This window comes from Chelonoidis abingdonii, chromosome 23 (assembly GCF_003597395.2).
Source record: "Chelonoidis abingdonii isolate Lonesome George chromosome 23, CheloAbing_2.0, whole genome shotgun sequence".
Lineage (NCBI taxonomy): Eukaryota > Metazoa > Chordata > Testudines > Testudinidae > Chelonoidis > Chelonoidis abingdonii.
The window spans coordinates 15,228,514-15,249,225 of NC_133791.1; the positions used below are offsets into that span (position 1 = coordinate 15,228,514).

The following is a 20,712-nucleotide window of genomic DNA, read 5'->3' on the forward strand; positions in this document are numbered from 1 at the left end:
ACGCTCCCTGTCACACTCCACCCCACCCCCCTCTTTTGAAAAGCATGTTGCAGCCACTTGAATGCTGGGATAGCTGCCCGTAATGCACCACTCCCAACAGCGCTGCAAATGTGGCCACACTGCAGCGCTGGTAGCTGTCAGTGTGGCCACACTGCAGCACTTTGCCTACACAGCTGTACGAAGACAGCTGTAACTCCCAGCGCTGTACAGCTGTTAAGTGTAGCCATGGCCTCTGTAATCCTTTTCACTTTGCAGGAAATATACAAAAACGCTTCTGAATGATGCTCTAGAAACTCAGGGTATGGCTACACTCACACTTTACAGCGCTGCAACTTTCGCGCTCAGGGGTGTGAAAAAACACCCCCCTGAGCACTGCAAGATACAGCGCTGTAAAGCGTCAGTGTAATCAGAGTGGCAGCGCTGGGAGCCACGGCGCTGCACGCTACACCCGTAGAGGATGTGGTTTATGTGCAGCACTGGGAGAACTCTCTCCCAGCGCTGCCGCTCTGACCACACTCACACTTCAAAGCGCTGCCACGGCAGCGCTCCGAAATTCCAAGTGTAGCCATGCCCTCATTTTCACCACTTCAAAATGTCAGTCACATTGAACAGACAGGTTCTTCGTTTAAGTGATATAACTTTTAGCCACACTGTGTGTGGCAAACTTAAAAACCAACACCTCTGAAGGCACCTTGCTGTTGCTTCCATTGTTATGCTCGTCTCCTGCATTGCAGATGGAGAAGGGAACCCGAGAACTTCCTTGATGATAGTAGTGCCTCTGGGGTTGTTAGAGCAGATGCTGAGTGTATCGCAACAATCATTCAACAGGCTAAGTGTAAACATCTCCCTCTTCCTCCAGTTTAGAGGATGTTTTATATGCAGTACTTGAAAGTGCAGCCTGAAACAGCTGTGCTGTTATGTTTATGCCGGGGGTAACAGACATGTTACCAACAGCTAACATAAAATTTAAACATCAAGTATAATTTCTGCTGTTTAAAATTCTTCTCTCTTTTTTTCTTTTTTAATGAGAACTCCAGGCTCTAGTATGTATTCCTCAGGCAGTTAAGTCTTCCATGGTGAGGGTTCATCTTGGGGTTTGCACAAGCACTTGGTAACTTTGTTGCTTTATCTTAACTCCAGCACTTTCCTTTGCTGATTAGTTGTAGGTCCCTCTTGCTCACAGTTCTCAAGGTAACAGAAGTTGTTTGGTCATTTGTCAGAGCCCCCAATGACAGTAACATGCTGCAATGCACTTCATCGTGGCAACATACCAATTGTGTAGATGACTTAAAACAGCAAAACAATGTATATTGCAAATCCCAGCAGAGATGCTGCTAGCATACCAGGAAGCAGAGGTTAGAACAGGTATCGGCCACCTTTGGCTCGCGGCCCCAGGCCAATGGTGGCTGCGGGAAGCGGCGCAGGCTGAGGGATGTGCTGGCTGCTGCTTCTCGCAGCCCCCATTGGCCTGGAGTGGCAAACTGTGGCCAGGGGGAGTCGCGATCGGCCGAACCTGTGGATGCGACAGGTAAACAAATCAGCCCAGCCCGCCAGGGGGTTACCCTGGAGAGCCGCGTGCTAAAGGTTGCCGATCCCTGGGTTAGAAGAATCTTGTAGAGCTCTCTCTCTGATATTGAATGATATTTGAAAATTGGGAACCATATTGTCTTCTCTTGGGGCTTTCTGAATTTGAATTCTGAATTAGATCTGTCATCTTTAAATAATCTGACTTTGAAGTTATCTCATTAGTAAGCAGTTGTCTGGAATTATTGCTGTCAGACGAAGTAATAGGCTTGTCTACGGACCAGTCGGTCTGAGAGACTGCAGGCAAGAATAATAGGTTGGATAAAACCAAAGCTCTTCTTGACCAGGCCCAAAGTAATGCGAAGCCCTTGGTTCTCAGAGTTCATTCCATAGGGCAAATGCTTCATTTCCTGGTTTAAAAAGATTTTTGGACAGATTATTCCAATGTCATTTCTTGGGGTGGAAGAGAAATGTATCCAGCTCTTGACGAATTGGGTGCTTTTGTGAGCAGGTTCTGTTCTCAACCTATTGTTTCAAATATAGGCAGCATAATGGGGAGAGTCTGAACTCTACTTTCCTGGGGTTTGGTTTTTATTAATTTTAAAGTAACAAGAATACTGCATGGAGTTCAGCTCAGACTTTGTTCAAAGAATTGGCTGCTCTCAGGGTTCTCTGCACCAGCACTGCTCAGCCTACACCTTAGACCCTCTAGAATATTGTTCCCACCCCTTATCTGCAGGTGGGGAACAAGTCACCTACATCAGTGAACCATCAGAAGCTATGTAGCAAGTGGTGTCCTGTTTGGGAACGGCTAAGAGGGGGTGCTTCAGGAAAACGGTGTTAGGGCTTTTTATAAATAATCTGTTAGATAATCTATTCATATTTGTTCACTAGTGTCAGAGTCTTAAGTTTTGGTCTTCCCTAGACTACTTATTGGCAATTCATTTGATGTCAGCACTTTAATCTGAAAACATGTTGGGTGAAGCTTGTATTACAAAATCATATAGAATTGCTTACAATAGTAGAGTCTTGAGCATTAAGATACTAGTAGGCTGCTGAATGTTCAGTCTGTGTAGCTACTGCAGAATTATTTATTGGCACCCTGTCCAATCTAGTTTTAAATAATTCCACAGATTGCCCCAAATCACTTGTTGTGAAACAGTCTCCCAGTTTTTCTGTCAGTAAATCGCCCTATTCCTATTTAATCCTTCGTAACTGCATATCATTACTTCATTCAGCCATGCTAAACTCCTCTCTCCTTGCCAGTTATGACCTTACCCCATTCCTTCTGTTTGATTTTAGTTTAAATTTCTCACAGGAATCTTCAGACAGTTGTTGGTGCACCTTAATTTCACAAATCTGTAAAATCTGGGAGAAACTAAGAGGGCGGGGGGGGGGAGAGAACACTTTGCTGGGCAGGTGGGGTTGGGTTAACGCTTGCGGAGACCAGAAGTGAATTCAACCTGAGACTGAAGAAGTAAACTTGGTATTAATTCAATCCCTAGCAGATACGTATCATATATGGTTTTAAGATTATTAGTTGTATTTCACAGAAATGCAGACCTTTTGTCGAAATGGTATCTTTAATTTTGATCTCTTGCTGTCAGATTTAACACTTGTACTGCCTAAAGCTAATGCCCTAATATCCTTTTGTTCATTAGTTTATTACTCCCATATGCAATGTAACGCTTTGCCCAATTCAGTTAATCCTTGCCTCTCCACTTCCCACACTGAGGAGAATATTCCTTCAAACACGTCGTTGTAATTTATTGCCTTTAACGGACATATGTGCAATTGATTGAAATCAAAGCATAATGAGGACCAGTGAGTCTGGATAAATGTAACTATTTTACATTCCATGTTCTTTTGTTTAGGGTTGGAGATAATCAGTGCTCTAAGTAATCTGATCATCCCTTATTGTTAAGAAGAGGGGGCTTCTGAAGTGAATTAAAATAGGCTTCCCTGTGGAAAAATGCCTCTTGTCTGGATTTTTTTAGAAAATAATTTCAGGAAGATGAGTCTTAGCAGCCTTTGGCTAGTTCAGTAACATGGGTAAGGTAGCAGATGTCCCGTTTTTAAAGGGACAATCCTGTTTTTGGGGATTTTTTCTTATATAGGCACCTATTACCCCACACCCCTGTCCCGTTTTTTCACAGTTGCTATCTAGTCACCCTAAACATAGGAGAAGTTTGAATGTTGACGTTCCACTTTAGGGAACCTCTTTGGTCTTTCTTGGGTTAAATAGGATTTATTAAGTCCTTGTCTGTGACAACTTGAAAGATCACAAAGTGTTCTCGTAGTCTTAATCATCTCATTTCTGAAAATGCACCGGCTGAGCTAACACTTCATAGCGCCCACTATCCTGTTGAATTGCAGACTTAATTAGTATCCAAAATGGAGTAAATTATTCAAGCATTCAGTTTGTATTAACTGTGCTGCTGATGATACTGCTGCCACAGAGATCTTAGTTCATGGATTTACAGAGGCTCTCAGTATAGTAGACGTGGCCTAAGTGAAGTGTCCACCACTCTTGTCCTTCCAGCTTGAGGAAGAAATGTTACAACCAAGTTCCCCTATGCATATGACTATACATAGATATAAGACTTCTAGTAGATGGATTGAGGTGATTGTTGGTCAGAAACAACAATGAAATCCCATTTATCTAGGTAAGCTGATAGCTCACCCGAGTCAACAGTGTCAGTGTCTTTTTGCCTATAGTTTTTAATCACTTTGTATTGTACAGACTTCATTTGCTGACGTCAAATAATAGTTCTCCTTGTTGTTTGACGTTGTCCATCAGTTCCTCTCTCTAAATCTCTACACTGGGTTCTCCATCACTGTCACATCATGTTCAAGTTTCTTCCCATTGCTTCTCATACACAATTATCTTATCCTGCTTCTCTACACCCACTTTGTTGTACGGATGGTGCCCGCCTAAATTCCCTCTAAGCTGCATGGCTGTGCAGCAGGCTATGAAGGGTTGCGCAGGTGGGGAGAGGCGCTTCTTCCCTGGCCCTGGGTTGCTGCGGCGAGAGAGGGCTGGGGGGAGTTCTTTCTCCCCGCCACAGTCTTGAGGAAGCCTGCACCCCAAATCTTTCCCGGCCCCACCCCAGAGCCATCGGCTGGAGCCCTCAACCTCCCCCTCCTCTGCACCTCAACCCTCTACCCCAGCTCTGAGCCACCTCCTGCACCCCAAACCCCTCATCCGTGGCTCCACCCCAGAGCCTTTACCCTGAGCCAGAGCCCTCACTCACCCACCCCAAACCCTTTTCCCCAGCCCTGAGCCCCCTCCCATGTTCCGAACCCCTTGGCCACACATCACCTCCATATTGATGCACAGAACAAAATTCATTCTGCACATAAATCTAAAAAATTAGAGGGAACATTGCCAGCCTCTGTGAATCTACTTGGTCAGCTTTTCGCACATACGTGGCTGTGCCTTCTTCCATATTGTCCCTCTATATGAGCTCATTTGCAGTGCTACTAAGGCACTCCTAAAGGCACTGCCCTGTTGTAAAGTCTATGGGGAGACCTGTTGAATGAAAAATGCATTCTGGGTGCTACCAGAAAGAAATACTAGTATGCCACCACTTGCAACATTTTTACATGTGTGCTTAACCAGCTGAGTTTTCCTATATAAGTAACAATCCTGAGTCCACTAAGGAAATAGAGGATACCATGTGTTGGAGGCATAATTAGTGTTTAGTTTTTACATCAGCCACCAGTACTGTGCATTGGAAGTGGGGGGGTACAATCACTGAAGCTCAGATTTCTCTAGCCTGCAGTGTAATTTTCAGCTCTTGAAGTGATTAGGCAGCTGTGAGCTCTTTATGTAAGAGTTCTGTCTGTGTTTTAGATGTAAACCTAGTTTGCCCAAACTAAAAACCATGGGAAGCTTTGAAGTAACTTTATTACCATTAGCTCACTGTTCCTCATTAATGGTTACTAGACCTTTGTGATGGCTTTCTCTTCAGGCATGATAGTTACTGTGGCTTTCACAGTGAGGGCTCTGCAGATTGAATCCAGATGTGTTTGTTATGCATCCCAGCACTAAGGAAACCTGAGATTTTCTATCCCACTGCTGGCTGGGGCCTTGCACAATAGGGTATGACATCAGGATTATGTCACCCATGAGTCTTGCCTCTGGGTTCGACTGATAAGTACAAGATGACATCTCAGGACGGGCTTAAATCACCAAAATGCTAGTTACTTTAATGTTCAGATGCTTACAGAATTAAAAACAGGACGGTAATGCCAGCAAACTCTTCAGATGTAAAAGAATGCAGTTAGGGCTGAATCAGGGTCCGTTCCTTAACTTTAGCCAGCTCAAAGCCTAATAAGAGACAGCTTTGCATTCTTCTATGTAATTAAGCAGGCTGGGATGAGTTTTTAAAAGGGGTGAGAGAGGAAAGCAAGATGAGCATATTGGGGAAACATCATTCAGTTGCTCTTGACCGGATTCTCTCTTCTGCAGTGCTTCATTTTTGGTGCATCTATATGCAGAATTCCTTCTAAAGCACCTTTGAGCATTCAGATGCTCATCAGAGTTGTTTTGTGCCTTGGGTTCCCTTGCTGTCGTATCCTTAGTGTGTTAAAATCTGAACACAAGAATTGGAAGAAACCTATTAGGTCATCCCTGCTGATGCAGCGTTATCCTCACAGCACATGTTCCTAGCATAGGTTTGTGTCCCAAGCAATGAAAGCAGTTCTGCTGCTTCCTTAGGAAACCATTTCATAGTCTCCTACTTCATTATCAGGAAGCCTTTTGTAATATTCACACTAAATTTTCTATTTAACTTTCTCCAGTTCTTTCTGACTATGCTCATTATTGCACTGAAATCCTTTCTCTGGTATTTCAATCTTCAGTTATTTATGGATTATTTTATATCCTCTTCCCCTCATTCCCAGCCAGTCACCTTTTTAATCAAGATGTGTGCATTTACCTTTTTTAAGCAAATGAATGCTTCCAGCCTCTCATCACTCTTGAGTTATTTCTCTGAATTCTATCTATTTCTCTAACAATAGGCTTATTTCTGGTTGGTGTTCAGAACTCCTCTCTGTTCAGCAGAATCTGTGTACATATTAATGTGTTGATTATTAATAAGACACTAATGCTATCTAAGAAGTGACCTAATACCTGTCTGTGCATATGCCATTAGATACTTAAGTCACAGTTATCTGTACTGTATATGCTCTTTGTGAATTCTTGAGCCACTTGTTCCTGTCCAAACCAATCTGAAATGATTTTTGAAGTAAGAATTTATAGCACACAATCAAATGCTTTACTGAAATCCACCTAAAATGGCACTTACTTTGTCTCTTTTCTAATTTTATGATTGTTAAAAAAAATTTTGATTCTGCAAGACAAACTTAATTTGCATAAGACCATGCTGCCTGTTGAACATTACAGCTTTACCCTCTGTGGCTGGGATTTAAAAAAAAGCCTCAGGGAGTCTGGGTGCCTGATGTCCATCAGAATTCCAGACTCCTATGCTCCTTTGACAAGCCAGGCCTAGATGTTTAGTGACTTACCCCTTAATAATGCTAGGTCCCTGTTGTTGAGCCACTTCAGCATGCTCGTCGCCATACATTTTGTAGGTGCAGCTGGTTGTTAGTTAATTCCAAAGCTCTTGACTACCCCTTCAAGACAATGTTTGGCCAGACAGATGCATCAGAACAAGAGTTAGACTGATTAAGGATAAACTTTCTAGCTCATATAGCTGTTTATCTTATTGCTGAACATCTGAATCTTGGTTAGAGAATATACATGTATACTCAGAATAGAGCAGTTTATTCTTAAAAGTACAAGGGGAGATTTTCAAAGGCACAGATGTCAGTTAAATTCCTAACTCCATTTGAAAGTCAAGGTACACTGAGCTACAGGTCTGTACACAGTAATAAGGAACTAGATCTGAAACTGGCCCTTGGACTATCTGACAGTTTCGATCCAGACTAGGGAGCTCAAGAGCATCACCATCCACATCTGCTGACTTTGGCATGAACCTAGAAAGTGGTGGAGGATACAGTACTTTCAGTTGAGGTTGAATACTACAATGCCATTTGCATCTCTGAAAGCTCTCTCAGTATCTTAAAAGTATGCTATGTTTTAATAAATACGTTGGTATCAGACTGTGAAGTAGGGTTTCGAGGTGCCTGGTTTTCAAACAAAGTCTGCTCAGAAAGGGGACTCCTAGCAATGCCCAACCGGACAACTAAAATTCGGTTACCATGGGGGAGTAGGGAAGAGGTGGCGCTGGGCCATCAACCCACGTCAGCCCCTGCTCAGCTAATGCCATCTCCTATCTGCATCTCGTGGGCAGGCTGGCTTGGTATCAGGCTGCAGCTCTGGAGCAGAGGGGCCTGGGGAAGAGTGATGGAGGAAGGGCCAGGGGAAGAGGTGGGGGAGGGGGAGAGTTTGGTTTTCAGCAGTTAGAAAGTTGGCAACCCTAGTCAGAAGGCTTAACACATCAGTGAATAATAGTCCTTCTTATAACCTGAGTGGCTAGAGTAAACTTGCCTGAGTGGCTAGAGTATGAATTAATATGCCATGCAGTGTCTGTGCCAAGCATGATTTCAGTACATTTAATGCCGCATGCACAAGAAATGGTTTCTTTTAGGCCTCCCATCTTTTCTGCCAAATATATTTTAATATTCAGTTTTATGCTTCAAATAAAAATAACTTGTTCCCAAGTGGTAAGTGTAAATACAGAGATGGTTCTGTGTAGATCAGTAAAGGTGAATGACTGCATCTTTCCTTACAGCAGCAAGGTGACTTGTCCTGCACTTCCTAGAGTCACACCCAGACAGCAGGTGCAGTAGACAGTGGTGCGTCAGAGTTCTCCAGCCTAGTTTGTAAGGGTGTAAATTGTTTGAGAGCCTTCAAGATCTAATTCCTGTCCATGTATTGCAGACCTGTAACGCAGCATATCTTGCTGTAGTTTGTCACAAGACTGCTGTCTGAAGCTGTTTACCCCTGTACTGTATTTGTGTTAATTTCTCTGAAGGAAAGGAAGCAGGCCCTTACCTGTATTTAGATTTTGGGGCATCTACCCAAAACCGTAATTAACAGTTTTTCCATCCTCCTGGCTTTGCGCCTGGACAGCTGCCCCACTCGCCCCGTCCTGATTACGGCACTGCCTCCACTAGGACTCTTTTTGTAACTGTGTACGTCGAAGTGCTGAACTACTTATTTAAACAAGCCTAGGACTCCACTGTGTACCTCTGCAGTTTGCCTCTTAAGAGACTGACATAATTCTAGTTTATTTTGGAATAGCATGTGTGAGCAATTGTAGTTTGCAGAATGTAAAACTTGTCTGCAACTTCATTATATATACAGCAGGCTCTCTACAGAATGGCTTGCTGTTGGCCAAACTGATGGGTATAGGTGAGAGACTTGCAAGCAGGTCTCTGCCTCCTGTGGTTTAATGAGCCTGTTCTGAAACTGGAGATAGACGGTGGTGTTAAAAGATGACTCAGTCTTTTGTGTTGGAGGCTAATGGAAGTTTGCTGGTGATTTCTCAAAGTGGGTTTTGGTCATGACATTTCAAGCACTAAATACGGTTGAATGCTTGGGAAAACTAAATGGGGGATGTCACTTTTGACAATGGTAATGTATTGAAAGCCACAAACTCCAGGATTCTAGGCCACTTCTGACTTTTAGCTGTTCCATTGTTTTGAATGCTGTTCTCCTAACTTGCAGGCAGCATTATTACTCTTTATAGCTCTCCTTGCAGTTTGTCATCCAGCTGCAGTCCAGATGTGCAGTTAAGTGTAACTGGCACTGAAGTTACACATACCTAATTTTATTGGTATGCTTGCTCATAGGACTGTTGCACCTGTGTGTCCTGGAAAAAATTTGTTAAATACCTGTACAGAATCCACAGGCATATTTTGAGACGTGTTCATTAAACTGGACTGAGGACACACACATCTTTCTTTTTCTAGTATTCAGGGAGCATCCTTAAAGGACTTCATATGGCCATGCTCCTGATTTTGTGTGAGATGAGGGAAAAGGAATAAAAGAACTTTGAATTGTCTCTGACTGAGCCAGTAAAATCCATTATTTCTTGCTCACTTCCCCTCATATCAAACTGTCCTGTGCATTCTCATGCATGTTGTTTTATTGTTGAACAGTATTCTGTATTTTCTTGCTGCTGTAAATCTGGGATGGCGAGAAGGTCAATGGTGAAATTACCTGTTGACAAAACTGAACTTTCTGTAGTCTTAATCTTTTTCCATCCATGAGCTAGTAATGTTTAGTCAGTTTGAATAAATGGCTTGACAACACCTCTTTCGTTGCTGAAACTAGCCATTTTCTTTATACTGATAAAGAAAAAATGCAAGTCAACGTTTGGTTTTGGGTGAGGGAGGTACATGATGAAAATTGTTCTGTTGTGTGTCCTACCAGTTGCTCAAACTTCTACCATCAAACAGGCTCCCCACCATTGACCTCCTTGTGATATTCAGTCACCCATTAGAACTGCCAGAAAACAGCAGCCCTTTTGGTGGTGATTTTAATGCTTGTAGACGAATGCTCAAAAGCATTTTTGGAAGACAATAGGACTTCTTCCTCTATCAATATCAAGAGACTTAAACTCAGTTCTAGGTGCACTGACCAGCTGTTCCTGTTACACTTTGCAATTGCACGAAGCATCTATATAATTATCTAGAAAAAATCAAAGTGAACAGTGTCACTTTACCAAATCCAGTCTAAAGCACCACTTAACATTTTAAAATGGTTTTCATAAACAAATGGTATTGGTACTTGGCATTGGGTTTTGTGGCTTAATGTTGTGCTGCAAGAGTCATGAGCCAGATACAAAAACCCACCCGCTGTCTTTGGCACTAGATTACCCACTGGAAAATGCCCAAGTGTTTTTATGGATGTGATTTGGTTCTAGTGAAATTGAGAGGCATAGCTTGTTTTCATTGCAGTGTGATGGAAACTCACTTTCCCAGTGTATAGTCCAAAATTCATACCAAGCCCTGTGGAAAGAGCTTTCCAATGGCCCCAAATAACAACATTAATAATCCGGTCTTTAATGGTAAAATAAAATGATCAATCCGTCCTTTTTTTTTTTTTTTTTTTTTTTTTTTTTTTTTTTTTAGGGTGTGCGATTGGAGAGAATGGAAACTTCCTCCCCAACCCAAGTCTCTTGAAGTTATAGCTTTGTTCTGGCCAAGCTTTTACTCTCTAGAGTTCCTTAAACAAGTTTCCATCATGTGTGTCCACCCACCTAAACTTCAAACACTTCATAAAGCTTTGGATCTCTCTTAACTTAAATATTTTTTTTATTCTCACATTCATAAAGTAGGTCATTTAAAAAAAAATTTTTTTTAGTGTGACATTTTTTGTGTAAAAAGACTTTTTTTTCCAGGAGTTCTGTGGTTGAGGAGTAATGGACATAAAATCTCTGTACCTGACCATGACATTCAAACTATAAAGGGGTTCCAGTGAAAAATGGCATGCTACTCTGAACTTTAGATGTGAGAGTTATTGATCTATTGGATCTAATGCCTTTTCAGTAACTCCAGGGATCAACCTCTTGTGCACAGTAAATATTTCCTGAAACATAACTTAAAGTCTCTGAAACAGTTGCAGCAGCAGCCTTTATTGAAGGTTGGTTACCCCTTGAAGCCTCCATAACATAGGAGTGTGTCAACCAGCAGTGCAGCCTTCTGACAAAGAGTGGTGGGTGGTTAGCACAACCAAAATGTCTTGTTTTCGAATTCTCTTAATGCAAAATCTTGCCGCCTCCTCCATGCCAAAGAATAATGTGGAGATATCCAGTCCTTAAACTGAAGAAGACTTGAGTTCCCAGCTATTCTTATTAGCTTTGGAAAAATATATTCACATTTGGGAAGCCTTGCAAAGCACCAGAAGTTGCACAGGAAGATAGGAATTGCCATATTGAATCAGACCTGTAGTTCATCTAATCGGTATCCTCTCTCTGACAGTGACTAGCAATCAGATGCTTCTGAGGAAGATGGACAATAATCTGCCCAACACTGCAGTTACATGTACAACAATCTAGAAAGTTCAGAGGGGCATACGCCGAGAATAGGAATTAATGTAGACTGTCACCTCAAAGAAGTTTCTAACAGTTCTAAGAGCCTCTTGGTAGATTCCAGTTCTTCGCTGTGTTTAGTTCCCTTGAGCTGGGTCCTGATTTCCAGTTCACCCATGCATTTCCTTTCTTCATTATAGAAGGCATCAGTTTATGCCATACAGCAGAATTTTCCAAGTCAGTTGCCCACCTTTGTGCTTAGTTTTTAATTAAGTGCCTCTGTCTTTTCTGTGTCTGATGAAGCTTTCTTGGACATAGTCCAGTCTTTGTGCAGCAAATCCATGCTTACAAATGTAGATTTCAATTCCTGCCAATCTCTGTCCAATTTTCTATATTAACCTGTAGCATCATCTTTTTGGGGGGGAGGGGGAAGAAAGTAAGTCTAAAGAAAAGTTCCCTAAATATGATGCCCAGGGTTTAAGTGTTTATCAGATATGTCCCACATCAGTATGAGTTATAAAAACTGATTAGGGAGAAATAGAACCTGAAACCTAAGATGTGACTCTGGTGAAATCTAGTGCTTCTGATCAGTGATATACACTTTCTTTTCAGGAAAACCAGTGAATTTTTGGAATAATCAAATATTTCTGAAGCATACAGCTAACATTTATCCCTTGAACATGACTGCTTTAAATTGTTTGTATTATCATTTGGGTATCAAGATACCTAAGCTGGCTATGGCAAAGTAACTTTATTGAAATAGCATGTTAGTATTTAAAACAATATTAATACTATATTTGATTCATTAAACATACAAAGACTAGTTAAAGTGTTTCCATGTGTGTGCTGTTAGTTCTGGCGGGAGGTTCTTCAGATGGCTTTATGTGGTTTCAAACAACATTTTAGCACATTCTTAAAATACCCACAAAAGCCTTTATGTAAAATCTCATAAATGTGAGCCACATAAAAATTATTTTTTTCTGTTTCATGTCATTAGGATCAAAGTACAGTAGGTAAGAATAAATTTCCAAAAAAACCTTGTTGTATTCCCTTTCTTAATTAATGTTTCAGGCTCATAGCAAACTCATAAAATGTATACCCTGTCTGTATACCCTTCAGTAATCTCACTGACTGCCAGTTCACCCACAGTGATTTTTAGTGCACGTGCTATGGAGGCAGATGCAGTTTCTATTCTCCAGCCAGGGGCGGCTCCAGGCACCTGTGTACCAAGCGCGTGCCTGGGGTGGCAAGCAGTCGTGGGCAGCCTGCTGGTCGCTGTGGGGGCGGCTGTCGGAGCCTTCGGAGGCATGCCTGCGGGAGGTCCGCTGGTCCAGCGGATTCGGTGGCAATTTAGTGGCAGCTACGCCAAAGCCGCGGGACCAACGGACCTCCCACAGGCATGTCGCCGAAAGCCACCTGACTGCCGTGCTTGGGGCAGCAAAATACATAGAGCAGTCCCCGTCTCTAGCCTTTCAGCCCTTCTGCTCTCTTCTCCAAGGAAGCATCGGTCAGGCTGGAACTTCGGTTTTCTGAGGAATGGCAAGGCACACTGATCAATGCAGAAGTTCCAGTTCATTCCCAGATGCTTCAGGAGAGTGTGAGGGTTTTTTTTTGGTAACCCAAAAGAGTTCTGGCTTCAGCATGTCTGCTCAGTTGAAAGGCTTTCCCTTTTTATTTGTGGTAATGTCTCTGGATAACAATACTCAATAGGACAGTACTACATGCTGCTTTGTTAGTAAATGCCAAATCTGTGCTTGCTGATCCATAGCCAAGGTCCCTCACTGGACACTAATTGCTGTAGTATTGAATTAACTGTTTATACCTGTCTCCCAGTCTTCAGCATTCTTTGGTATGATGGTTCATATGTGCAGTAAGGAAGAATTTGGGCAGCACTGGTATGTCTGTGTGGTATGGTGGGCTTTTGTTTTTAAGCTTGGATTTGTGTCCTACAGATGCAGAGAATATTTGAGTAGAGTAGGCCACATTCCTTTACAGTAATCTTTGTCTGTTCACACTATTCTGTGGGCACTGATTGGGGAGGACGCATTTTACTTCTGAAACTGTCTGTAGCATATCCAGAGATCCAAAATGAACAGCACGTGGAATCAAACCTTAAATGCAGTTGTTAAAACAGGCTTGTGTAAAAGAAAATGGAGTGAGATTTTCCTTTTTTGCTGAAGGGAAACATGAAATCACTTGTTCATTTAAATTTACATGCTCCTCAAAAGGCAGTTAAAGTTAGGGCTGCAAAACCGTTTAACCTGGATGACATTTTCCTTCCCTTGGCTGCTGAGCCACTATTCCAGTGGGGTGGGGGGGCTACTGCTCAAGCAGCCTTCTCAGTTGCGTGATCTGCTCTTGCATTCCTCGAAACATGGATTTTCTGATATTGTGTATACCCATAAGTGTACATGGTGAGCATATGAATGAAGAGCACTCACAAAATGAACTAGATGTCTGTAGCTATATGAGCACTTGTCTCTTGGCTTTTTCAGTTTCCTCTGCTTGCACCAGACGGACTGAACAGCAGACAATGCATTAGAACCACGCTATTATGAACAGTCAGCTTGGTAGTTCACACATTAGGTCCACTTGTGACTAATAGCTAGCAGTGTGAGAGACTAGTTAAACACTAAAGCAGAAACAAAAGCCAAATTAAAACCCTGCGATTAAATGGTGTGACAAATCTTAAGCCTTATGACATGAGAGTTGAACTCTTATAGCTGTGTGCGCCATGGAATCTCCTATAAGTAGAAAGTTAAGAGAAGCAGGGACTGAAATTCTTTGCTGTAGTAGTTAAATTACTAAAATCTCAGTTTTCTGCATGCTGTGGGAGAATATCCATTCTTTACGTCTCTTCCATAAGGAGAGCTTGAGATTCACTGTAGACACTTGCTAAGCTGGGAAGAAGGAACTGTAATTGTGCTAAAATGCTACAGGATTACAGTTGCAGTCTGGGGAGCATATGGTTTACTTTTTGCTTTTAGCAATCTCTACTATCTCTGTTTACTTTACAGTAGATGTTTCATCTACCACATGTATAATGTGGTATGAAAGGTGTAAAGCAATTAGATCAGCAAAAGAGCAGGTGTGGGGTTTTAAAGTTCATAGTTCTCACAGTTTTGCAAGAATGTACTTTTTGGCCACTAAAGAAGAGAGATTCAATGTTTTAGGTTTATTCCCTGGGTTATACCAGCTCCCAAGCAGGATACCAGGTGGATTAATATTTAAACCTAGCCAGTGGCCCTCAGTATATTCTCGGACAACATGGAAACTGCCTGCCTGAAGTGGTATACATAATGCTATATTACATGTCCACCAATGGAACAATTAGCATGAGATGGTTGTGTAAGAAACCTCGGCTTTCTGAAAAGGTTTCTGATACATTAGCGAGAAAGGCAGAAGCACACAAGCAAGATGTCCAAGTACATAAACAGCTGCAAGGCATTTTCTGGGGCACGACAAAATGTGACCGTGGGCTCTGCATCAACTCTCTGGGAGATAGCAGAGGACAACTTAAAGTACGTCAATCTGCATCAGCCTGTGGAGCTATCACATGCCGGAGTGGCAGCCATAAACAGCCTTCTAATACTCCCATCAAGAAATCAGGTATCTCTCCCTTTTCATTGATGGACAAGGTCTGGACAGAAGGAAAACAACAAACATGTTATGAAAATGTGCTGAACCAGGCATTTCTGATGACTGACTGTCTGGAGCTATGAGACCTGGCAAAGCACATGGCTGCAGATCCAGGGACAAACACTTCATCCTTCATCACTCAAAATGTAAAAGACCCATCCAAAAGTTATGGCATGGGTGTGCTGCAGGACCTGATGGTATTCCACCTGAGCTGCTCCAGGGTGACCATCAGCCGTTAAGTGTGGGCATCAGGCAAAGTACCAGCCTCCTCCATGAAATCCATGCCTTGCTTAGGGATGCAAAAATGAGTTTTGTGCTGAAATAAGTTCAGGATCTGTCAAGTCTATGTACTATCTGTGTTGCTGTATCGGTCACAAACCTCTTACAAGCAGACTTGGAGTGGCTAGACACATTCTGTGTGCGCTGTCAGGCCCAAATCCTAAACATAAACTGGTTTGACTTTGTGTAAAATGTCATCTCAGAGATCTGGCCTTCCTTCAATCACTTGTGTTCAAAAGCAGAGGTGCATTCTTTTCAGCCATGTGCTGGGATGTTTTTGTCCGTCCCAGCAACACCATATGCTCAAACTGTCCGTGGATACCTGGCACAGCCTGTTAGGCCGCCCCAGAGATTTATATTCAGAGAATTGAGCCAGATCTGGAAACTTCACTACACCATGCCTGGTGTGGTGCCATCAATGGCGGTGACTCTGGCTGCCCCAACAGTCCTCTGTAGATTGTTTGTTTGACTGGCCCTTCGTTTCTAAGAACTTCGGTTTCAGTCTAACTCTGATAGCAATAAATCAAAATGTCGTCAGCTTTCTTCGCACAAACTTCAGACTGTAGCATAAAGTGACCTATCTGTTCCCTTTTGTCTTAATTAGCAGACTTTGCTATAAAAAAACTCCCAGACACTTTCACTATAAAATACAGCCCTTACTTTCAGCTTGGTTTGTAGCTTGCTCTGTAACAGCTGTTGCAGTTAATTGGAATTGGAGGATTAGTTCGCTCAAGTTGGATAGATTATCCATAAATAGCTGTTTCTCACTAACCCATGTAAGACTTTTATTTTCCTTAAGAGAAGAGTACAGTTGTCTTTATTAAAATGAATTATGTAAAATTACGAAAACGTAAGTTCTTGGGTATCTAGTAGGCTGTCAACAGCAGTCTAAAAAATGTTCTGGAATCTGAGAACTTTTGCATATCTAGGATCTTTTACTGGCTCTCTTCTTGCAGGTATTTTGAAGGTGGAGTCTCCTCTGTCTACCTCTGGGATCTGGATCATGGCTTTGCTGGTGTGATCCTTATTAAGAAAGCTGGAGATGGATCAAAGAAGATTAAGGGATGCTGGGATTCCATTCATGTGGTAGAAGTTCAGGTACTGTGAGGCAGCTGATATTCCTAAATGAAAACAAAAGCCAGTTAATTCCAGACAATAAAGGTGTACAGATGCTCCACTGAACAATGCAATGTGATGTTGGGGCTGTATAAACTTTTCCTCTATTCATTTTTTAAAAGTCCCTTAAGCAATTTGGATGAAGATAAGTCAGGGCTGTAATCAAAAGGATCTCAGAAAGACTGAAAATGTTCTTTTCTGTGCATGTAACCATGAGCTTTTTTAATTTAAAGGTCTGCAGATAAATATCACAAATTAAGTAATAAAAGTGGGCCATTGGGGAGTAAATTTCTTGAACTAGATTTGCCTTTAGAAAAGTGTTTGTTTGTGTGAGAGAGCATTTTAAAATATAAAACATTGGCTTCAGTCTGGCCATTCAACTATCCTTTTCAGTCCTGTGGCTGCTGATGTGACTCCCCCATGCTTTGCCAGCTTTTAGGTTTTGTTTTAACTTGTCTCTCTGTCTTCTTTTCCTCCTCTTCCCTTTCAGGAAAAGTCCAGTGGTCGCACTGCTCATTACAAGTTGACCTCCACGGTGATGCTGTGGCTGCAAACTAACAAAACTGGTTCCGGTACCATGAACCTCGGAGGAAGCCTTACTAGACAGGTACTACAATATACTAGCATTTGAGGATACGTCTGCAAAGGGATAAAAGACGCACAGCATGGCCACAACTGACGCAGGCTCATGGGGCTTGGGTTGAGGGGCTAGAAATTGCTGTTAGATGGTCAAGCTCAGGCTGGAGCCTGAGCTGTGGGACTCTCCATCCTTATAGGGTCCCCAGCCCAAATGTCTATACAGCTATTTTTCTTCGGCCCTGGAACCCAAGCCTGGTGAGCAGAGTCAGCTGACCCAGGCCAGCCACAGCTCCTTTTTGTTTAATCCCTCTGTAGACATACCCACAGTCTTACAAGTTTGCAATAGCACTCAAAAGCCCCAGTCAGGATGAGAGGCCCCATTGTCCTAGGTGCTGTATACACCTGGGGGTTCTCCTGCCATGGCAATTCATTAAGACAAGTAACACTTTTCAATGCTTATCCTGTTACCATATGAAACTTCTTCTCTTGATGGTGGTAACGTTCTTAACAAAAATCATAAATTCAGTAGGAATTTGGGTTTCCTTGTCAGTCTTTTAATGTTGTGTTTGAAGTGGCCTTGCTGAATTTTCACAGCTTCTACTTGCATGCTTTCCTGATTAATATTCTTTAGGTTAGATATTACATAACTACAGATGGACTTGTTCATTTTGCTCATGCCTGCCCTTACAAGATCAGGCGCATTATAAAAATGTCTCTGTCTAAAGCCAACGTGGCCCATGAGATTAATCCTGTATTTTGCATGTTCTGTAGGATTATTTTGTTTGTTGATTATAATAACTTTCTTTGCATTTTTCCTAAGACTTCAAATATGCAGTACTTATAGAAGTGTTTGGCTGCTGCTGTACCTGAATGTTGTAAAACAAATCCTGTTGATCCGTCACTTTAATTGTTGGTTCTTCACACCAGCATTTTAATTGCATTGCCTTTGCAGAAAAAGGTCAATCTTTTGGGAGTAGGTTGCCCAATTTATCTCAATAGTCATAAGTGTGGCTGTCAAAGGCACATTTTATGGGCAGTAGTGGTTAATTGAAATACTGGTGGTGGCCAGCAATTCAGCTCCACAATGAGAATTTCCAAAACACACATTGCCTGTGATAAGGCAGCCAGTGCATACTCTGAAATGAATAGAGCAGTTCATATTGCAGTGAGTATCTGTGCCAGGTGTAAAGGAGGGGAAGGGGGATGTATCCACATAGCAGAACTGAAGCACTGTGTTGCTATTGGAAGCACCAAAAATTTGCCATAGACGGGCATTATTTTTCTCTGTTGATGTTGCAGAAGAAAATGATGGGAAAGCAAAAATATGCATCTGGAGACATTTGTGCATTACGTACTGTTTAAAATGTTTATACCTGGGTTTTGATGACTGGGATAAATAATTATCACTAGGCCTTCCTGATACTTTCAATCTTAGCTGTGAAATGGAGACCAATGATTTGACTGTGGCCATGCCCTTGCACTGCATGACAACTCATGCCAAGAAAAACAATAGCCTGTTGAGTGCTTGTCCTCAGTATACCTTGGCCTGCACTTACTAGGCTTTGTTTGGTTGGACTTTCACTCTCTGAGCTTTAATGAGGAAATTCTTGCTTCTGTCATCATTTTAACAGCAGATCATGTAATTCATGTGTGATGCATTAAAGCGGAGGCCCTGCTTCCAATGTAAATAACTATAAAAAAGCCACTAGGGAAATGATGCGCTACCTCTGCACAAACAATGGAAAATTCTGAAACTCAAATAAGCTTCAGGTCTGAGATTTTTTTGCTCTACAAATGCCATAGTGGCTTTGTATATGTAAAATAACGTTGTCAGAATCCAGTGCAAATGGATTATCAGTAAATATTTTGTCTCTTCTGAAGAGCTACCATGCTGTGTGTGCAGGAGTTTTGAGATAGTTGTATGTCTGTCGTCTAAGGTATCGTGCGTAAGCAGTTTGCTTTAAGGTGGCTGGAGTTGTCAGCTAGAGTACTTTTCTCTTCATGCTTTAAACCCTGTGTATCCCATCACCTAAGGGGGTATCTTATGCCTAGGAACAGCACTATATATTTTCTTTAGTAGGCTTTTTATGCAGTCTGCCGTAAAGTTCAACATGTAAAATCATGTTTTTAATCGAATCAGGTCCTTAATGTCAATGGAAAGATCCAGTTTTCAAGACACTGTAGTTTAGGGTCACCAGTATAGTTTTGAAATAACTTTGGCTATTTAATTGTTTTGGTTAACTCTCCATTTAAATTAGTACTATATTTGACCACCTTGAGGCCTGAAACAAGAATAGCAGATCTGTCCTTGTTTCACTGTAACCTAAGTGTTCACTAGCTCCAAAATACTGTCTTGTGATTTGATGCCAGAGAAGTTTTTGATGCCTCAAAAGGGAATTCTGCCGAGAGTCATAGTTTGAAACAAGTTTGGTCTCTTGTCACAAATTGTGTACTTTCCACCAGTGACTAACTTGGAGGAAGAAGCGGGTGCAAAGGAACAGCTAATGTAATGCCTCCAAATTTACCCGCTCTGGCAGCTACAAATAGCTGGGCAAGTCTCACATTGAAATGTTATGGTGCTGTGCTGTGGGAACCATGTGCAGTTTGGAATGGAAACACTTGTTCCTCGCTAATTCCCATTCCTGTTGTCTGTACTGTGCCTGAGGTTACTCTTGATGTGGCCAATTCAGCATTACTGTTACATGCCTGGACAGTGGGGTCGGGGAGTTTTTCTTTCTCAGTGCTCACATGGTACTCTCTTCTGCAGCCATTTCCCATTGGCAGAGTATTGTTGCTGAGCACAAGAACCAGATAAATCCTGCTCTGGACTTCTTCCTTACTTTTGTTGTTGTTGCCTTCATCTGGATTCTTTTGTGTTTCTTTAGAATAGTGGGTCTCTGCGTTTCTGCTATAGAATCCTATTGTTGTCTATACTGCTTATGTATTTGAAGGGTCACAGGTTATTCCTGAAAAATGTATATTCTAGTTTGAGAATAACTGTTTATTTTCCAAATTCTTTTATTATGAGTGACTTTACTCAAGTCATTTCCCGAGTGCCCTAATCCAACGTTTAGAATAATCTGGATGATATACTCTGGCAAAATTATATTGGCGATAAATATGTAACCCATTGTGAATTTAGTGACACTGTAACTTCACTGTGAAATATATTTGCATGACACTCTTACTGCGTGGCATACCTGTTCTTATCCATTGAAACAAGAATCCTTGACAGCTCTAAAGGTTTTGCTATTTAAATACATGTTGCAATTCTGCACCTCTCCATATGCCACAACAGTACCTTTTTGCATTTATGAACTGTCTGTTTTTTATATTTGGAGGTGGTTATGTACGATGAATTTTTAAAAATAAAATTTGCAGGGGAAACTTTGCTTTGCTTTGCTTCTGATTGGAGAGAGGAAAACTTTGTTTCTTTAAAGTTGATTTGCTGCATCTCAAACCAAAAATGAAATATTTTGTTTCAAACAATGTTTTGAAATTATTTTTTTACTGTAAGAAGATTAAAATTGAAACTATGTTTTGATTGACTTGATCAGAAACTTTTTGA

General features: G+C 41.7%; 1 protein-coding gene across 2 annotated transcripts in view; it reads left to right on the forward strand.

The window, feature by feature from the left end:
• Positions 1-20,712, forward strand: part of CAPZB (capping actin protein of muscle Z-line subunit beta) — a 105,307-nt gene that overhangs the window by 69,546 nt on the left and 15,049 nt on the right. For both annotated transcript variants that reach the window (XM_032779537.1, XM_032779536.1), the window contains exons 5-6: positions 16,406-16,547; positions 17,056-17,172. In XM_032779537.1, the coding sequence (XP_032635428.1) occupies positions 16,406-16,547; positions 17,056-17,172 (259 nt within the window). The remainder of the gene's footprint in view (positions 1-16,405; positions 16,548-17,055; positions 17,173-20,712) is intronic.